General features: G+C 46.1%; 5 protein-coding genes across 5 annotated transcripts; 3 read left to right on the top strand and 2 right to left on the bottom strand.

Annotated features, from left to right (window-relative positions):
* Positions 1 to 85: 85 nt before the first annotated feature.
* Positions 86 to 2,585, bottom strand: JR316_0012806 (Aldehyde oxidase GLOX; the record flags this gene model as incomplete). Its single annotated transcript, XM_047898425.1, has 4 exons — positions 86 to 1,641; positions 1,693 to 2,270; positions 2,324 to 2,418; positions 2,472 to 2,585. 4 exons carry the CDS (start codon positions 2,583 to 2,585, stop codon positions 86 to 88), a joined length of 2,343 nt encoding a protein of 780 aa, XP_047741973.1.
* A 1,007-nt stretch (positions 2,586 to 3,592) lies between these two features.
* Positions 3,593 to 5,939, bottom strand: JR316_0012805 (uncharacterized protein; the record flags this gene model as incomplete). Its single annotated transcript, XM_047898424.1, has 3 exons — positions 3,593 to 4,170; positions 4,235 to 5,603; positions 5,667 to 5,939. 3 exons carry the CDS (start codon positions 5,937 to 5,939, stop codon positions 3,593 to 3,595), a joined length of 2,220 nt encoding a protein of 739 aa, XP_047741972.1.
* A 441-nt stretch (positions 5,940 to 6,380) lies between these two features.
* On the top strand, positions 6,381 to 8,663 carry JR316_0012804 (uncharacterized protein; the record flags this gene model as incomplete). Its single annotated transcript, XM_047898423.1, has 1 exon — positions 6,381 to 8,663. The coding sequence occupies one exon, from the start codon at positions 6,381 to 6,383 to the stop codon at positions 8,661 to 8,663; it is 2,283 nt and encodes a 760-aa protein (XP_047741971.1).
* Positions 8,664 to 9,580: 917 nt separating this feature from the next.
* On the top strand, positions 9,581 to 11,416 carry JR316_0012803 (uncharacterized protein; the record flags this gene model as incomplete). The annotated part of the gene is made up of 4 exons (XM_047898422.1): positions 9,581 to 9,862; positions 9,914 to 10,510; positions 10,573 to 10,835; positions 10,906 to 11,416. 4 exons carry the CDS (start codon positions 9,581 to 9,583, stop codon positions 11,414 to 11,416), a joined length of 1,653 nt encoding a protein of 550 aa, XP_047741970.1.
* An 890-nt stretch (positions 11,417 to 12,306) lies between these two features.
* JR316_0012802 (putative ABC transporter ATP-binding protein C16H5.08c) lies at positions 12,307 to 12,624 on the top strand (the record flags this gene model as incomplete). The annotated part of the gene is made up of 1 exon (XM_047898421.1): positions 12,307 to 12,624. The coding sequence occupies one exon, from the start codon at positions 12,307 to 12,309 to the stop codon at positions 12,622 to 12,624; it is 318 nt and encodes a 105-aa protein (XP_047741969.1).
* Between the last annotated feature and the right edge of the window lie 4,819 nt (positions 12,625 to 17,443).

The raw sequence follows: 17,443 nt of genomic DNA, 5'->3' as shown, positions 1-17,443 counted from the left end.
AACGTTTATGGAGATATTGAAACATGGGCGGGTGGAGGACATGAGACAGATGCAAAGAGGAAACAGGAAAGTGCTACAGCGCTCATCATCGGAAGCTCGACGGCGATTCTCGATAACCGCTGTGCGAAATGGGCGCTGCATGAGTCTGCGCAGGCTCGCCTGAGTACGGGTCGTACTCTCCGAACACCTGGCTCCTGCTCCCAATCGACGACGCCGCCCTGCGCTCGTCCATATATGGCGCATTAATCGACGACGTCCGTGGGTCCCACGTATCGTCGTATTTGGCCTGCGCGAGTGGGACGAACACGCTCGAATCGGTGTTGTGTGATGTCCAGCCAGCGCCTGCGGTTGAGAGTGGGTACTCCTTGCTCGGCGCGAGGCGGGCCGCAGCGCGTCTGCGACGGGCGAGGAAGACGGCGATGAGCGCTCCGACAACCGCGACGACGGCCACACCCGCAGCGATGGCACCGATGATGACACCGAGGTTGGAAGATTTCTTTGGGTCGCTGTCTGATGAGCCGTTATCTTGGGATGTCCCGTTATGGATCCCTCCTGTAGCTGAGTCGAGACGGACGCTTGATGGGAGTGTACCAGGAGGCGAGGTTGGCTGCTGTTCAATGTTGCCACTGCCAATGATGACATACGAGCCGTTGCTTGGAATCCCGTGGATATTGACGTATACAAATGCAGGTCCTGGTTGGAAAATGTTGGGGATGGGAGGCATCTGAGATACATGTAGGGTAATGGATCCGTCCTTGTTCACAGTGTATGTATTGTTCAGCTGCAAGAACCTCTGTCCCATGTTCATGCCGTGTGTAGTAAATCCACCACGGACGACCACGACTGTCGTATTGTCAGCAGCATCGTTTGATGAGCCGGTGTATGACGTTGAAGGAATCGTGATGTCGAATGGAGCACCACCGTACGACAGTGTCTTCGGGATACCTGTGGGTGCTGGGCGAATGCTGGCGCTAAAGTACGGTGGGTAGAAAATCTCGGCGCGGTACTCCGTGTTGAAGACCGTCGACAAATTGACATCCGGGTTCGGGTTGGATCCGGCGACCAGAACGGAGGCATCTGGGAGCAGGATGGCAGAGGAATGGTACAAGCGGGGGATAGTAGATGGAGATAGTCCTTGATTAGACCACCTGCTGCCAGGTGGCGCATTAGGGTTAAAAATGGCCGGAGTAAAGACAGGACCAGACGCCAGTGACGTTCCAAAGGGGAGTTCTGTAATGAATTCGTTGAGGTTTGTAGTGTAGCCAGCAGTTCCGTTCAGGCCTCCGTTGATCATCAACAACGTTCCATCTGGGAGGATAATAAATTGTCCCATGGTGCGCGTCTCGAGCATGGGATCATCAGCTACATATACTGGCGCAGATCCATCCTGAGGTTCTGGAGTGATACGCTGACAGTCATTCGACGCAGGGATATTCCAAGTCTCGGCGTGGGGTCCACCATAATTACCATAATCATCGTCTGGCATTGTTGAACCTCCACAGAAGATGATCGTGGGCGTGTAATTGTTGGCGGGAGTGAGAGGGAGCATGGCAGCACCACCCGAAGCTGGATAGACACGAACAACACCGTTTGGCATGTCTGGCAAAGGAGTTTGCGTGTTGGACGTGTGGTCCCAAAGCACTACATAAATTGTTCAAAACCACGTCCACATGTCAATCGGTGAAAGCTTACTGGAAGATCGATTAGCTTGAACAAAGATGTTTCCTGAGGGCATCAAAAACATGTGCGCGTATGCATTTAGGCCTCCTGCATCCACGAGGAACTGAACCAGTGGAGGAGCAACGTCCTTCGGAGGATAGTACTCGTAGGTGTTCTGTGCTTGGCCACTCTGCGTAATAGGATCTTTAACAGGGAACTCCCGATTAACGTATCCACCAGCTGTAAATCCACCTAGAATAACAATCGTACCATCCCCAAGCGGCTCTACTGCAGCATACCATCGCCCAGATTTCATCGCCAGAACTGAAGAATCATCATACCAACGACACTGTGGTGAGGTTATATCGTCGGCTGATCCACAAGGATTAAGAATGCGAATCGATTTTCGTCCGTCAAAATCTTGGTATATTGAGTCCCAAAAGCCTGTTCCTGATCCGTCTGTATTTTTTATTGAACCAGGAGCGCCGTTTATTGTGATACCGTCGTTTCCACCCAAATTGATGAAGGAACCGTTAGGCAGATGCATCCCTGAGGAACAAAATGTATTTGATCGAATATCCATCACTTCTGCTTGTTGCGACGCTATATCCCTGGGTAACACGTCAAGCCGGAGGTAAAGCTCTTTTGATGCACTCAATCTCACCACTTTGCACCCCATGCTGGATGGCCCGCGACTGCAGCGGCGTTCCCCTCAGCTTTGTCGATAATGTATACCGTTTCCTCATTCCCCAAAAACATCTTGACGCCAATTGAGTTTGACACGGAGCGGAGCCAGGTGATGACATACTCACCAAAAGTGCACTGACGAGTGTATTACCAGCCTGGGCAAACGAACCAGCGGTGCCTGCTAGGACGGTCGAAGACCCCAGCAATAGAGCCGCAACGGATAGTCGAGGCGACAACATGGGGGAAGGTGAAGGAGATCGTAAAGGGACCTAAAAGAAATGTGGAAGAAAAGAAGAGTGGGAGAACAAAACAACGCCGTCGTTGATTTGACCTCACGCGGATTCCTCCATGCCAGTGCCATGCCGGACTGCCCAATGCCCGATGTAAACGCCACTGGCTATTTATAGCTCACATCCTGATGTCACAATGCTGATGAACTACCTCTGATCGGATTAACGGCATGTCGGCAAGCTTATGATTGCGATTAATTCCAAAGCCCAAACATCTACTTTTAAAGCTTCTCAAAGCAGGTAAAAGACAGTAATATAGGAATGACGAGCATACAGTGCTTTTTTCCTGTTTTTTGACTTCATTCCAATGATCAACCAGAATTGATAACTCTCGGCTTGTAGGCACCGCACGGCCACCGCGTAAAAATAGCACTGGGTAACAGATGGACCGAATTTCCCACACCAGTCGTCGTTGCTACCCTCCCGTGAATTGTCTGCGGTGCTAAAAGCGAAAAACGTCGAAAAAGACAGCGTAGGGTGAGTGACTTAGGATGTCTTGGCGAGACGCTCAATGCTCATAATGATTTTTTACGCAGTTAAGATAGACTAGGTATAATTTGCTACTTTCAGAGATTGGTCATACCAAGTTCTCTTTTACGACCTGCGGTCTTCAAGAGCCGCAAGTTATTCAGCTCTCGTGAATTGCGATATGTCACCTAGCCTATGGTATAGTAACTTTACATTTCGAAACACAATCAAAATCACACTCATCAAAGGCGCATTGTTCGCAGTGACGAGACACGACAGGAACTCAGATATGTATCTCATCGTTGTTGGAAGTTTGTCATTTGACATCATAGATGATAGACGGTGGGCGGTGGAGTTATTTATGGGAGGCCTCGACGCTGGCATGGCTAGTATCGAGCGACCTCAACCACTCCAGGCTTCCAGAGAATCAACTTTCCCAACATTGTGTGGGCATGATATAAAAATGATAGTTCACTTTTTCTACCGCATCAACTGTCAAGGACAGGATCCCTGGGAATCTCTACATAACGCTTGAACTCATAAACCGCGCCAGGCTCGAGCTTCCAGAGAAATATACGCTCATAAGAGAGCTGGCGCAGCGAAAACGGGGAGCATCTAGTCGGATGGAAGTGGTCGTGGTAGCGTATCAAGGCCTCCATAAGCATGATGATAGGTGTTTGCACAATCCATGGCAGAATATCCGACTGGTTCTTCGTCCGATAGTAAATATTGCTAGTGTAGTGCTCCTTGGCACCTTCGAGTGGCTGTAGAATTCTGTTGAGCACATACGATGCGGAAAGGAAAAGAAGTGGACGTTCGGTATTTTCGGAGACTACTCTGTCCAAAGTCGTGACCATGAACTGGAGAGTGCGATATAAGATTGGGTGGAGGGAAATGGCCGTGTCCTGTGCCCACATGTCATGCCTCAAAAGCGACATTGGAATGTCGAGGAACTTAATGCATATCATGTGGTTATAAGTCGTTTCTTCCAGTTTAGTACTCTCCTTTATCATAGCTACCTTTCGAGTAAACCGCTCGTAGATTAGGTATGCTTGATTGAGCGTTTCTGTAATGGTTCAGTGTATGATCAGATACATGACATGCGAAAGTAAAATTGAAACCTTGGTCACCTTGGTACATTACATCTGAAACCGGATAACGGAAATTTGGCTCCCCAAATGCACTGTAAGCAAGGTAATTTCCATCCGGCTTGCCGAGCGCGAAATGCATATGCTCCTGGCTATAATCCAGAAAATCTGTGTTTTTGATAACAGAGCGACAAGTGATCATCGTATATGCCGTGATACGCGTCTTCAACTCAATGAGATGCGGTACGATATGTGCTTCCACCCGTTTTGAATGTCCATTCCGACCTAGAGAGAGCAGGAACCATACCATGTTCTCGTGGTGCAATAGGCGCGAAGTGCTGGAGTCAAAGGGAGGCATGAGACGTGACGGCCAGTACGTCTCGCGGTACGGTAGTCCTGTTGCCTGGATATAGTAGCGCTGGAACAGCTCAAACTGAATTGAATTTTGCACTTTAGCGACTTCGGAGAAACAATGGTAGAGGGCAAAAACAACGGCGTCATTGTGTGAGTATTGATCGAGCGCGTCGAGGAGCGCTTCGGCTTCCAGTTCTGTGGGCAATGTCGACGCATTTTGCCACAATGAGATCGTGTTATAGATATTGTGGCTACCGTCAAATTTAGGTGCGTGTCTGTATTTTATATGAGCTTCCCGGATATTTAGCCACCACGCGTCAAAGGCGATCCAGCTCTTGAAGTTCTGCCGCAACGCGAATCGAGCAGCGAAATGCTTTTTGATTCGTCTAAATTTTCTAAAAGGGATAAAAGCGTCCAGAAGCATAACGGCGGTATATATTCTGGTGGTGATGACCATAAAAATACGTGCCTGAGGAGATCTGTAGGGGCACTGTGTAGGGGGGATAGTATGTTGACCATCGTGAGGCACAAACAGCTGCATTGTCGGAAGTGCTGTAGTGGCTAACAGAAATAGTAGGGTGAGTGCCACTGCGACGGTTATCCATCCAGACACCGTGTGGTCTAAGGAATATAAGAAGTCGATGATACCAATCAGAAAGAGAAACACAGCCGACTGGAGGAGCAAAGGAAGGCCAGTGAAAATCTGCGGAACAAACCATTCTCTCAATCCATGTGAGCGCATGCGGAAAACCGATAGAGAGTTTCGAGGGTCAATCTCGTCCGTGTACTGCTGGTGTTCTCGAATCCACTGTAGCCCAACTATCCCGACGAGCACCGTTGTGAGACTGAGAACAAGGCTGAGGAACCAGAAGATGTTGACGCGTAGTGCCGATGCTGACCTTACAAAAATGGGCGGGGGCAAGGCTACGTTGGATACGTTCGAAGAACTGTCGACTAACTGGGCCAAAAGGTAGACTATCGTATCGTTTGGATCAGGTTGAAGATTCTTGTAAGACTCCACGGTGAATGCAGTGACTACTGCAGAGAACAAACCGGCCTAAATTTGTCAATGTTTCAACATACACGGTAAATGAAAAGTTGAAATCGAAAGTGAACATACAAAGATCAGAAGATTCTGGACTTCATCTTTCCACGCTTCACACTGTATCCTATCGTTCTTCCGATACGGCTCCAGCACACAGTTCCATGGATCTCCTTCGGATTCAGGGAAAGGATATCGGTATGGATCGCCGCATCTCCACAGCTTCGACTTTTGAATGTTACCAGACCAGTTTGATGAATAGGGATACGAAGAACTCACTGAACTCCCAGCCTGTCCTAGTCCTCCAACATTATTTATTCCATTAAACGGACTAGCGGTAGTCTGAGCCATTGACTCAATGGTGCGTGCTATCACGATGGATACAGATGATTACCTGTGGAAAGAATTTGCCTTGAACACAGCATGATGTCTGACATGGATGGCAGTGCGTTTGCTTAACCCAGTGGTGTCTGAACTGTCAGCGAAGCGGAAAGGATCTCGTGACTCAACGAGCTTTTTAAAGCGCCTTACACAGTTTCGACAGCCCAACAATCCTAAGACAGTTCCAGCGCGTCGTTCTGACAGCCTGTACTTGTGTTTTTGGTTGGAGATGAATCACCAATTTCCTTTCCCACAGGTCTTGGCACAAAATGATATAACAACCCCCAAGTATCCTGCGTTGTATGCTGAAGAGATAAGAGTGAGGACATTGTGTACGTTACCATTTTTTCTCAGATCCTGTAATTCTGGCAAACTCACCAGGTTTGTTACTAGCTCCAGCCTGTTGACGTGATGGATCTCGACAATTCCATCGCCATCTACCGACAGGTGCTTAGAATCGGCTCCCCTACTCACCCATATCGCTCCAATGTGTTAACAGACCTTGGAAATTTTCTGTTCACCCGTTATCAACAATCCAGTAGGATAGGGGACCTAGAGGATAGTATATTGGCGTTCCAGAGTGCAATTGCCCTACGTCCCCCAGGAAACCGAGACCGTCCAATGACCTTACTCAACTTTGGTACGGCTCTTCGTACGCGATATGAGCGCCTGGGAGACATGAAAGATCTCGAAGGTGCCGTCTCATCACATCGTGAAGCCCTGCACACCAGTCAGTCCGATCAACCCGAGTACCACCTGTTCTTCGCAAACTTTGCTGGTACCCTTAATATTCGATACGACAGACTGGGTAATATATCAGATTTGGAGGAAGCCATCAAAATGCATCGTCAGGTACTCAAACTCTGCCCTGCAGGCCATCCAGACCGTCCTATGGCCGCCACTAACTTTGGGTGTTGTCTTCGTAGTAGGTATGAACGCCTAGGGGCCATGAAGGATTTAGAGGATGCTGTATTATTCTCACGGGAAGCCCAAAGTCGTATCTCTCCTGGTCACCCAGACCAAGCCGCAATTTCTATGAACCTCGCTGTTGTACTTCGGGACAGATATCACCAACTTGGAGAAATGAAGGACTTAGAAGATGCCATCTCGCTGTACAGCAATTCACTTGGAATTCTACCTCCAAATCACCCAGATCGCCCACTGAGCCTCATGAACTTTGCGGGGGTTATGATTTGTCAATATCAACGTTTGGGAAGGGTGGAAGATCTAGAGTCTGCCATTGCAAATAACCGTGACGCACTCAGAATCCAGCATCCAGGTGGGGGGGAAACGGCTAGTGCAATGACTCTTATGAACCTTGGAACTTGCCTACGTATCCGTTATGAGAGACTAGGCAGGGTCGAGGATCTGAAAGAGGCCATTTTATCTCACATTAGCGCGCTAAATCTATATCCGCCTGGAAGCAAAAACCGGGCGCAATCCCTTCTAAATCTTGCATCATCACTTTTCAATCGGTATGGACGATGGGGAAACCTTCAGAACTTGGAGGATTGCATCTCAATGTGCAAAGAAGCGCTCGATATCACATCTTCAGGTCACCCAATTTACTACCTCGGACTTATGAATCTCGCCAGCGCTCTTTTTTCCCGTTTTTGGAAGCTCAATTGTATGGAGGACTTAGACCTAGCGATTTCATCCCATCGTGAAGTCCTTAGACTCCGACCTGTTGGAAACCCCGACCGTCCAATGTCTCTCATGAACCTTGCCAATGCCTTGCTTGCCCGCTATAAGCGGTTGAACAAAATGGAAGATCTGGATGACGCAATTGGTTTTCACCGTGACGCAATCAGCCTTTGCCCGCCAGACTATCCAAATCGTTGCCTTTCCCTTTTAAATCTTGCGGATGCTTTATGGACTCGCCTTCAACGATGTAAAAGACAGGAAGACTGCGAAGAGACCTTCCAGTTGTATGAACAGGGGACCAACGATGCTATGTCTTTTGCTGAATATCGGCTTAGAGCAGCTCACCACTGGACAGAGGCAGCGCAAGAATATCATCACCACACTCTGCTGTTGGCGTGTAGATCCTCACTGAGTCTCCTAAACCGTTGCTTGACTTTTCTTCCCAATGTTGAATCTCAGCAAAGATTCCTTGCCACAGCTTCCAGGACAACCCTCGCCCCGAAGTCAATTGCTTCTGATGCGGCTTCTGCTTCTATTGATGGAGGAGATTTAGAGCTTGCGGTGGAATTGTTAGAGCAAGGAAGATCCATTCTTTGGTCAAAAGTAAATTCTTTTTCATATCCACTTGAGCAGCTCCGTCAGGTCGAGGGCGGTGGGGTGCTTGCTGATCGTTTGGAGACTATTAGCGCCGAGCTGGAACATCTCGTATTGCTCTCCGGGAAGGGCCCGGGTGCATTAGACGAAAAGCCAACATCAGCCATTGCTTTTGATGCCCAAATGAGGAGACATCGTATTCTTTCGGAAGAGCGAGAGGATGTAGTGGCAGAAATTCGTCGAATGGAGGGTTTTGAGAACTTTTTGCAATCAAATTTGTTCACCGACCTTTGCTCAGCTGCCGCTGAGGGACCAGTAATAATCATTAACATCAGCAGTTACCGCTGCGACGCAATCATTCTGCTAAACAACACTTCTCCTATCCTAGTTCCCTTGCCACAGGTCCAACTTACCGAACTTCAAGATCATTGGCGTATTGCGTTTTCTCTGGGATAAAATTGTGCACCCGATAATCAGCCAACCTGGAGTGCCCCACAGGTCTCGCATTTGGTGGTGCCCGACATCAGAGCTTTGCTCGCTTCCTCTCCATGCCGCAGGTCCGTACAGAGGGGGGGAAAGAAATCTCCCAGATCTCTACACGTCCTCCTATACACCTACACTCTCCGCATTAATTAGAGCACGGTCAAATATCATTCGGCGCAAAGCTCCCACATTGCTCGTCGTGGGCCACCCTGATGATGCACTACAACACGTAGGTGAGGAAGTGAAAATCATTCAACAGCTTAGCGACTCTGCCAAGGTTATCATTGGAAAGGAAGCCACTCGGGATGCAGTTCTTCAAGGACTTAGGGAGCATCCATGGGTCCATTTTGCCTGCCACGGTAATCTGGGTGATGATCTCCAACCGTTTCAGGCATTGTTTCAGCTGGGCAACAAGAAATGTCAGTGCATGTCAGTGCATGTAACACGGGGGGCAAAAGCCAGCACGGTCAAATTTCAACCGTGCCCGTCACGGTTGAAATTTGGTACACGTTTTTTCCCAATAACAATAAATATTTAAACCAAAATATATTAATTTTCTGTCTACTCCTTTTGGGGTTGGGTAAAAAACCTCCTCCGTGCCGTTTACCGGTCACAATGACGCAATGCCGGAGCCAAAGTTCAAAATGGCTGATAGATTGCATCATCATTGCCTTGGAAATCTCCCGTGATCCAAGGTGACACCGTGACCTAGACCAGAGACGCGTTGCTTATGTCATGTGACTAATTAGCACCGCGCCTTTGAACAAAGGGGATTTCTGCAACGCGATTTGCTACCCAATTTGCAATCAAAGCATGGCTTAGACACATGGTTTTGGGGGTCAAAGGCGCATTCCACAGTTCAGCTTTTGCTTCCACCCCCAATTTTCTGAATGGCAAGTAGTTCAGGTCAAGACATTCAAATGGATCAATCACCATCGCACACCTTGGTCCAACCACAAACTCAACATCAAGCACATTCACCCACACCTGCATTGGGATCATCTTCAAAAAAGCGAAAGGAGCCCGATACTCAGCCGGTTGCAAGTGGTCCTAGTAGTTCCAAGAAGTCCCGTATAATTGCTCCCTTACCATCTCGTCCCAAAAGGCCTAAAAAGCCTAGTGACTATCATTTGCGAAAATCCGATATAAAAGCAACAGATAAAAATATCAAGGTATGTTAAGTGTGAATATACTTTTGTTCGATTTTAACTTTGCTCCATCAGTCTGCGCTCGAGCTTCACATTCGTATTCTGTGGCGTTTAGCAAGCCAAAATGCTGTTCCCCCTACCGTTACTCCGGATGACAGAGCAGCATTTAATAAGAGGTTTAATCCGTCAGATGCAACCTCGTCTAGTGCTCTTCGTGTATCTGTCATGTCCAGCCTAGATGATAATTCTGTCAATATCAATGCTGCACGCAATGTGGTCGACAACTTTCTTTCCAACCTACCATCATCTGGAACTATTGCATCCAGAATCCGCCGTATGGCTGAATCTGACCTTCTTCTGATGTTTCGCACTGTTGCCGCAATGGGCCTTCGGAAATGGGCACCTGATCTTCTTGGAAATGGACCTGGAACTGCGTATAATCTTCTCCACGAACATATTGCACTGGTGACATTTGAACAAGTGCTTTTATCATATGGATACAGTAGTCTCGGTGTGGATGCTTCTGCATCTGGAAATCATACTTTGCTTCGCAAACTTTACCGGAGCTTTGTTTTTTCGTATATGCATGGAAATGCAAAACTTGAGGCAAAATCTCCTGGTGCGCTTGCGAGGGACAATACAATGAAGGGAGTTTATTCACGTCGAAAAGAGGTAAGATATCAGTTTTCTATCTATATTTATACAAGACTAATTTTATCAATTACTTTGCCTAGCTACGAAAGCAAAGGCTAAATGTTCTTAATGACTTCATGTTCAACAATCGCACCAGGGCCTTAGTCGATTCAAATGATGCTCATTCAGATGACGAATACTGCAAGGACACCGTAATCACTGAGGGTACTCCTAGAACAGAAGAATATTACAAGATCAAGACTGTCCCATTCCGATCAAAAAAGGCGACCGCGTTTTTCAGAATGTTATCAGAGAGAAATCAAGAATCTACTTTGAATAAGGTGGGCCGACGTCCCAATGCAATGTATGTGTTTTTCTTTTGTTGAATTTATGTTGTAAATATTAACAAATGTATAATGGTATAATAATATTAGAGCATTCCGAACACGAAAGATGCCCGAAGAGTTTATTCCCTCAAAGTTCACGAAACTTCCAAAGTCAGGACCTATTGACTTGTTTGAACCAGATGAATGGAACAAACTTCCCATTCGAATTCGCATCAAGTATCTTGAGGCATCAGGAGGTGCATATGTTGCGTTGCCATTACCTGAATATTGTGACACTTGGGCAAAATGCGGGACCTGGAAGGATATGAGCGAGAAACGATTTATGAGGAAATATGGGAATGATGTTTTACTCGACTACAACCTTCCTACCGAAAAGGAGATTAAGCGGTACCAGGACGGAAGCCCAGATATGTCAGAGGAAGACGAGTCGTCTGGCAGTGAGGATGAATTGGGTGAAGTAGAGAATGCTACAATGAGGGGGCCAGAGGACAACATTCTCAATGAAGATGAAGAATTTAACAATGATAGCAGAGTCATTGGACAGGAGGCGCCTCTCAATAATGGCGACGAAGATATGTATGCCAATGATTCTGCTTAATCTTTTCACATTCAGTCACTGTCCTCAAGCTACAGCTATGCTACTTCCATTTATGCTCAGACTATGCATCTCATTTTATGCTCAGCTTTCTATTTTCTTACTGTTGCTGGGCAACATCTATGCTATCTTCACTTTGTTGTATTTTATAGAAAAGAATGTAATAACAAAAAAATATTTATGGAACATTAGGCACGGGTGAAGACAGATGCGGCAGGATGAGCAGCGGTGCCACCGCTTGTTGTGTCAACGGAGCCAGGGCCAAGTGTGGATGGAGGCAGACAAGGAGAACGAGCAGCGGCAAAGCTTCTCGTTGTGAAGTGAAGGGACAGGGATAGCGGAGCTGGGAGTTGGTGGAGGTGGATAAGGTGAAGGGACGGGGATGGTGGTGGAGGCAGAGGCGGCAGCGAGGCTGCTTATTGTGATGTGAAAGGACGGGGATGGTGGTGGCAACCAAAACGAGCAGCAATAAAGCTACTCGTTGTGTCAATGGAACCGGGCAAGGGTGGAGGAAAAGAAAGTAGGACAAGCAGCCTTGCCGCTACTCATCGTGACGTGAAGGGATGGGAACGGTGACAAGCAAAACAAACAGCGTCACCGCTGCTTATTGTGTTGGCGGAACTGGGTGTGGGTGGAGGTGGAGGCAGAACAACAACCTGCTTGTCGTGGCGTGAAGGGACAGGGGATGGAAGTGAGATGCAAAACGAGCAGCCTCGCCGCTGCTCGTTGTGCTGATGGAACCGGGCATAGATGGAGGTGGAGGCGGCAGGACGAGCAGTGCTTGCCGTGACATGAAGGGATGGGAAAGACCGTGGATGGCAGTGGCAAGGGAAAACTGGTCTTCTAGGCAAGAACGGTTCCGGAAAGGTTCATCGTTTATCTATATCACATCCATGGCGCCAGCTAATCACACCGAGTGCAGTCCATTCCTGCAATTGATTGCTGAGCGTGACATTGAAATCCGGCTGCACATTGATATTTACATTGTACGCGGTGAGGCGGAGCCGTCGGACGTGAATGTAGTTGACTTCATTGTCACGTCGGCCAAAGACAAAGTCACCCGGCTTGAGGCATACATCAAGGAACTGTCAGTTGTAGACAACGTTGATGAAGCTGCGCTTGATCTTGCCTACGAAGAGCTAGAGGAGATGTACCCAGCGACATTTGAGGTGTCGACGGGATTGGGAAGAGGCAGAGGTTGCAGGACGTGAAGGGGTGGGCGAGCCTATGGACGGTGGCAAGCAAGACGGGCAGCGGTGATGCTGCTTGTTGCATCGAAGGAATTGCGTGGATGCGAAGTGACAGCGATAGCGAGGGTGATGGCAAATGGCGGCAACAATAGTAGCAGAGTAGCTACTTTTGGCATGTTTGGAAATCTGGGAGATGTGTCTCCTAGATTTTCAAACAGGCCCGCAATGGGCTGGATAGTAGGGGTGAAAACAAAAGAATTATTGTCATTATCAACAGGTGCGTGTGTAGTCATGTGATCTACGGGAACAGACGACTAATTTCAATTGCAAACTACATCTACATCATCGTCGGCCTCGATTCAACGACCAACAGACAATAAGGGTCTCTCTAGGAATACTATAGGTACCTATAGGTCGTGTGTATGTTGTTAAATGGGTAATAATATGGTCAGGCTCAACTATAATAGTTGATTCCCCTGGTTTGGCATCCATGATACGTGTTTGAAATTCTGGTTTAGAGAGATATGGACCAAGAGCTTCTTCCTCGAGTGGTAGTGGACGGTGGGGACAAATTGATATGAAGATTCGAAGAGTCGATTGAAGAAGAAGCTGCCAAATACTTTCAATAAAACCTGTAATGATCTGATGGTTCAATGGATTGCGGAATTGTACAGCACTGTTCCCAATGTGTGATGCCCGACAACTAAATGTCTGGCCCTCGCGATTGAATTGATGCAATGGTTGGGCTACGGGAGAAAGGACGAGTGCATTTTGTGGATGTGGAAAAGAGTCATATTCCCGATATGGATGTCCGGTAAGACGAAGATAAAAAAGAATAGAGTGATAATGTTGGAGAGTAAATAATGATCCTGTAGATGTGACCCGATGTCCATTAACGAGTGCAGCTGAAATTTTTTTCTCTGTTAAAATTCTTTGGGATGTTTGGTTTGTGCTCGTCCCAAAAATGTCTGAGCTTGGAGGGTCAATGATATTTGCAAGGGGTTCTAAATCATTTGTATCATGCAAAAGTGCAGTGATACGAGATTCCCGACTCATTTGGCGAAGCATTGTTAAGTCCATTTGACCTAAAAACCAGTTGCTTTAATAAAATAGTAGCTATATAGAGATATTCACATACGCTTTTTGCCATTTGTATTTATTTTTTGTAAAAGACCATTCAGTCTTTCACCCGGGAACTCGCTAAATGATGCCAAAGGCCCCCAGTATTTGAGTAAATCTCCATTGTGCATAGCATAGTGGTGATTTGGCTTGGATTGTCGGTAAGAGAAAAGATGCTGAATGGTTGCTCTATACTGCACATAATGCTCAGTATATTTGTCCGCCTCTGCATTTGAGGTTTTATATGACGAGATTATATTGGTGGCTGCCACAAGATGATAAAATGATTGGAGGTATTGGTGTTCAGCTGATGTGTCCAATGAAGGATACCATAATTCTGGAATAATGAGCGGAAAAATTGTTGAAAAAAGTGTCAAATAATCCTGTGCCTTGAGTTTTCCATGGCTTGGTTCTCCTAAATTGGATGGTGGCCGATCCACCCAAGTGGGAAGCGAGATATTATGAATACCAGTTCGGATTGCTGCTAGTTGAGATTCTGTAAAGTTGAAAAAGATGATATCACCGGGTGGAATATAATCAGGATCATCCGAGTCATCGTCCTCTTCATCTGTAGCATTATCTGCAAATACATATGGAAGACTGTATGTTGTAGCAGTTGGTGTAGTAGAGCGTGAAGAGGATGCATAGGAGGGAGTTGTAGACATAGGAATAGATTGTGGTTCCGAATCAATATCCATTGTATTGAAATCCTGGCCAAAAACGCGATTGTCCGCAATAATATCATCCAGTTCAGAAGCAGAATCAGATAAATCATCATTATTCCATAGTTCCTCAGTCTCCAATTCTTTGTTTCTAGCTTTTTCTTTGTCGTCTCGGCCTATACCCCATAAATTCCGCAATTGATGTTGCAAAATGCCTTCAAGCCAATTATGCAAATAACCTAGAACCACATGTTTTACAGGATCCCAATATGGTAGCGCGTGCAAAGGTGTCCACCGAACTCCATTCATGGTTTCTAAAGCTTTGCGATCCTTTTTGGTGATTAAATTTTTCCATTGCAGAGCTTCCGAGCGAACAGTAACTCCATTGCGGTATTGCCAGGCTCTGTAGTTCAAATCTTCCAGGTGTTTTTTTAGTGTGCACAGGCAAAAGGAGCAAAACATATCGGCACTATGGTTTAGAAACCCAGCAACTTTGCAAGCAGCTTCTAGGTCGGCAATAAGAGGTGCAAGCTTGGCCTGAACAAAAACACCATGTGGATGTTGAAATGTGGGGATTTCAATTCCTGGAGCTTGAAATTCGGCAAGTGTATTCACAACCGGTTCGAGAAGATGGCAAATAGTAATCATGTTTGGTGCACGAGGAGGTGGAGTAAGACCAATAATAAAGGTATTTTCGGGTTTATATCGAAGATGGATTGGAAGGTTGAGACAATATAGCACAATAGCACCACATGAAGAGGTTTTTCCTGCAATTTTATTGGTAAACGGATTGAACCAGTCGATATAAATCCCAAAATTTAGATTGCGAGGAGACCTAAAGCCGCTGTTGAGATCACGCCAACCTGGACTATCCTGAATATCCCGCATATCAGCACCATATGGTGTAGAATTATCAAGATTGTGTCGAAATGTCTTTTCTAAAGTTGTTTCAATGATTTCACGAGATAGAAAAAACTGTATCCAAGAGCGGAATGACTGCGTATTGTACACCATGCATGGCACAGACTTGAGCCCCTTTCGAGTATTTTGTAAGCAAAATAAGTCTGTATTGCAAGGCCGTGACCGGGGTGATCCTTTCCAAAAGCAACGAGATGGCGCTGTTCCATCTACAACGCCAAACAAAGAGAAACATTTAGGACAACAGATAGTGCGTATAATTTCGGGGTCAATGCAATGTTTGTGGTATGCAGTGCGGATGTCTTTGGGTAGTTTCACCCGGTTTAATGAGACATTGATTCCTGCAGTAAAAAGACTAGTCTCGATGGCAAGCAAAAGTGTTGACAGTATTAACTGGATCACAACCAGCATCTTGTTTGTCAGAGAGCGGCTGATCCGACCACGGGTATGCAGCCAAATAAGAAAGACACAAATAATCTTGACAACTAAGTCCGTCGAAAAGGTCACAGCTATGAACATGCTTATCAATTTACTATCCTGCTCAGACATATTGATTCATGTTTGTTTAAACTTACATTGGGCTTTTGCATTTGGCTTAGATTTCTTTCCTAAGTTTGCTAAGGTTGTGGCATTGGGCACAGGCTAAATCTCCAAATAAGATTCATATGCCAAAAAGATTAAAAAAGAGATTATTCTGACCAATGGTGATTGCGATGATTTCTTTTCAAGGTCTCGTTTCTCGTGTCTCAAACGAGTAGAAGTGTCAACATATTGACCTTGATGATCAATACCATTGTGTGAATAGGAGTGCAAAATGCAAATACTGCAGGTACAGATGACCTTCGGCATGTCCAAAGGTAAACTAGTACACAGAATGGATAGAACAACCAAAAAACGATGCACTCCTGCTTATCGATCTTTGTTGTTAATCACGACTTCGCACTGAAGTGCCGAAAAAAGAGCGTGTTCTATTTAAGGAATTGCTATGTAATCATATGTCAGATATCTGAAATAAGTACACGAGGCCAAAATTTCAACCGTGACGGGCACGGTTGAAATTTAACCGTGCTGGACTTTGCCTCCCGTGTAAGTGCACGTTGGCACTGACATGCACTGACAATATAATGTCTATGCACTGACATGCACTGACATCACTTAGGATTTGTGAAAAAATTGAAGTCTGTACTTCTATACAATAAAACTATGTTTATTTTAGGATTACTTAGATGGATTTTGAATGGATTATAAGTGTCTAGAAATCTACTATCCTCCTAGAATTATCTTTACACTGACTGCTAAGAGTTGATGCACTGACACATGCACTGACCGCCAAGCATCTGCACTGACGGTGCACTGACTTGCACTGACGGTGCACTTACATGCACTGACGGTGCACTGACGATGCACTGACATTGTTTTTACCTTATAATCATGTTATCTTTTATTTCAAACAAAGAACACAATGGTAGATAGGTAGACTGTATGAATTACGTCCGGTCCATCAGCTGTCCCAAAGACCCGCTCAACTAGGGTGCTCCAATGGGACTTTTTAGTTCCCTTTCCCTTTTAGCTGTGTCATAGGGACATCCTCCCTACTAAAAAACCGCACTCCAAGCCAAGGCCAATATTTCAAAGCATTGTTGCGCCTGCAGCCAAGGATGATCCCAAATCATTGTCAAACAAGCATGTTGGATCAATTATACAGAGGAATACTCTGAGGCGCCTATCTAATGATTCCAGCATAATTCATTCATTTTCCAACATCTATGCTTGATTTAGTACACCAGATTGTAACTTGAAAATGTAGAAAATATATGTCTACTTCTATATCTTGTTATTTAGCCATGTCTGGCCCAGAAATTCCATGACTGTATGTTTTAATTCTCCCTAAGTTAACTTTCTCATGGCCCACAACTTTCAATTTAACAAGTACAAACTTTGCCACCACACGATGAACTAACCAATACACTAACATAACCCAGGACGCACTGACACACCCTGACCGATTTATAGATGATTGGAAACATGCACTGACATTGCACTGACATCACTGCAGTTTGCACTGACATTGCTGTGGTATGCACTGACATGCACTGACCGCACTGACATTGCACTGACATTTTCCAGTGCCCGTTTCAGCT

This window comes from Psilocybe cubensis, chromosome 13 (genome assembly GCF_017499595.1).
Source record: "Psilocybe cubensis strain MGC-MH-2018 chromosome 13, whole genome shotgun sequence".
Lineage (NCBI taxonomy): Eukaryota > Fungi > Basidiomycota > Agaricomycetes > Agaricales > Agrocybaceae > Psilocybe > Psilocybe cubensis.
This window is presented reverse-complemented; position numbering and strand designations above follow the sequence as displayed.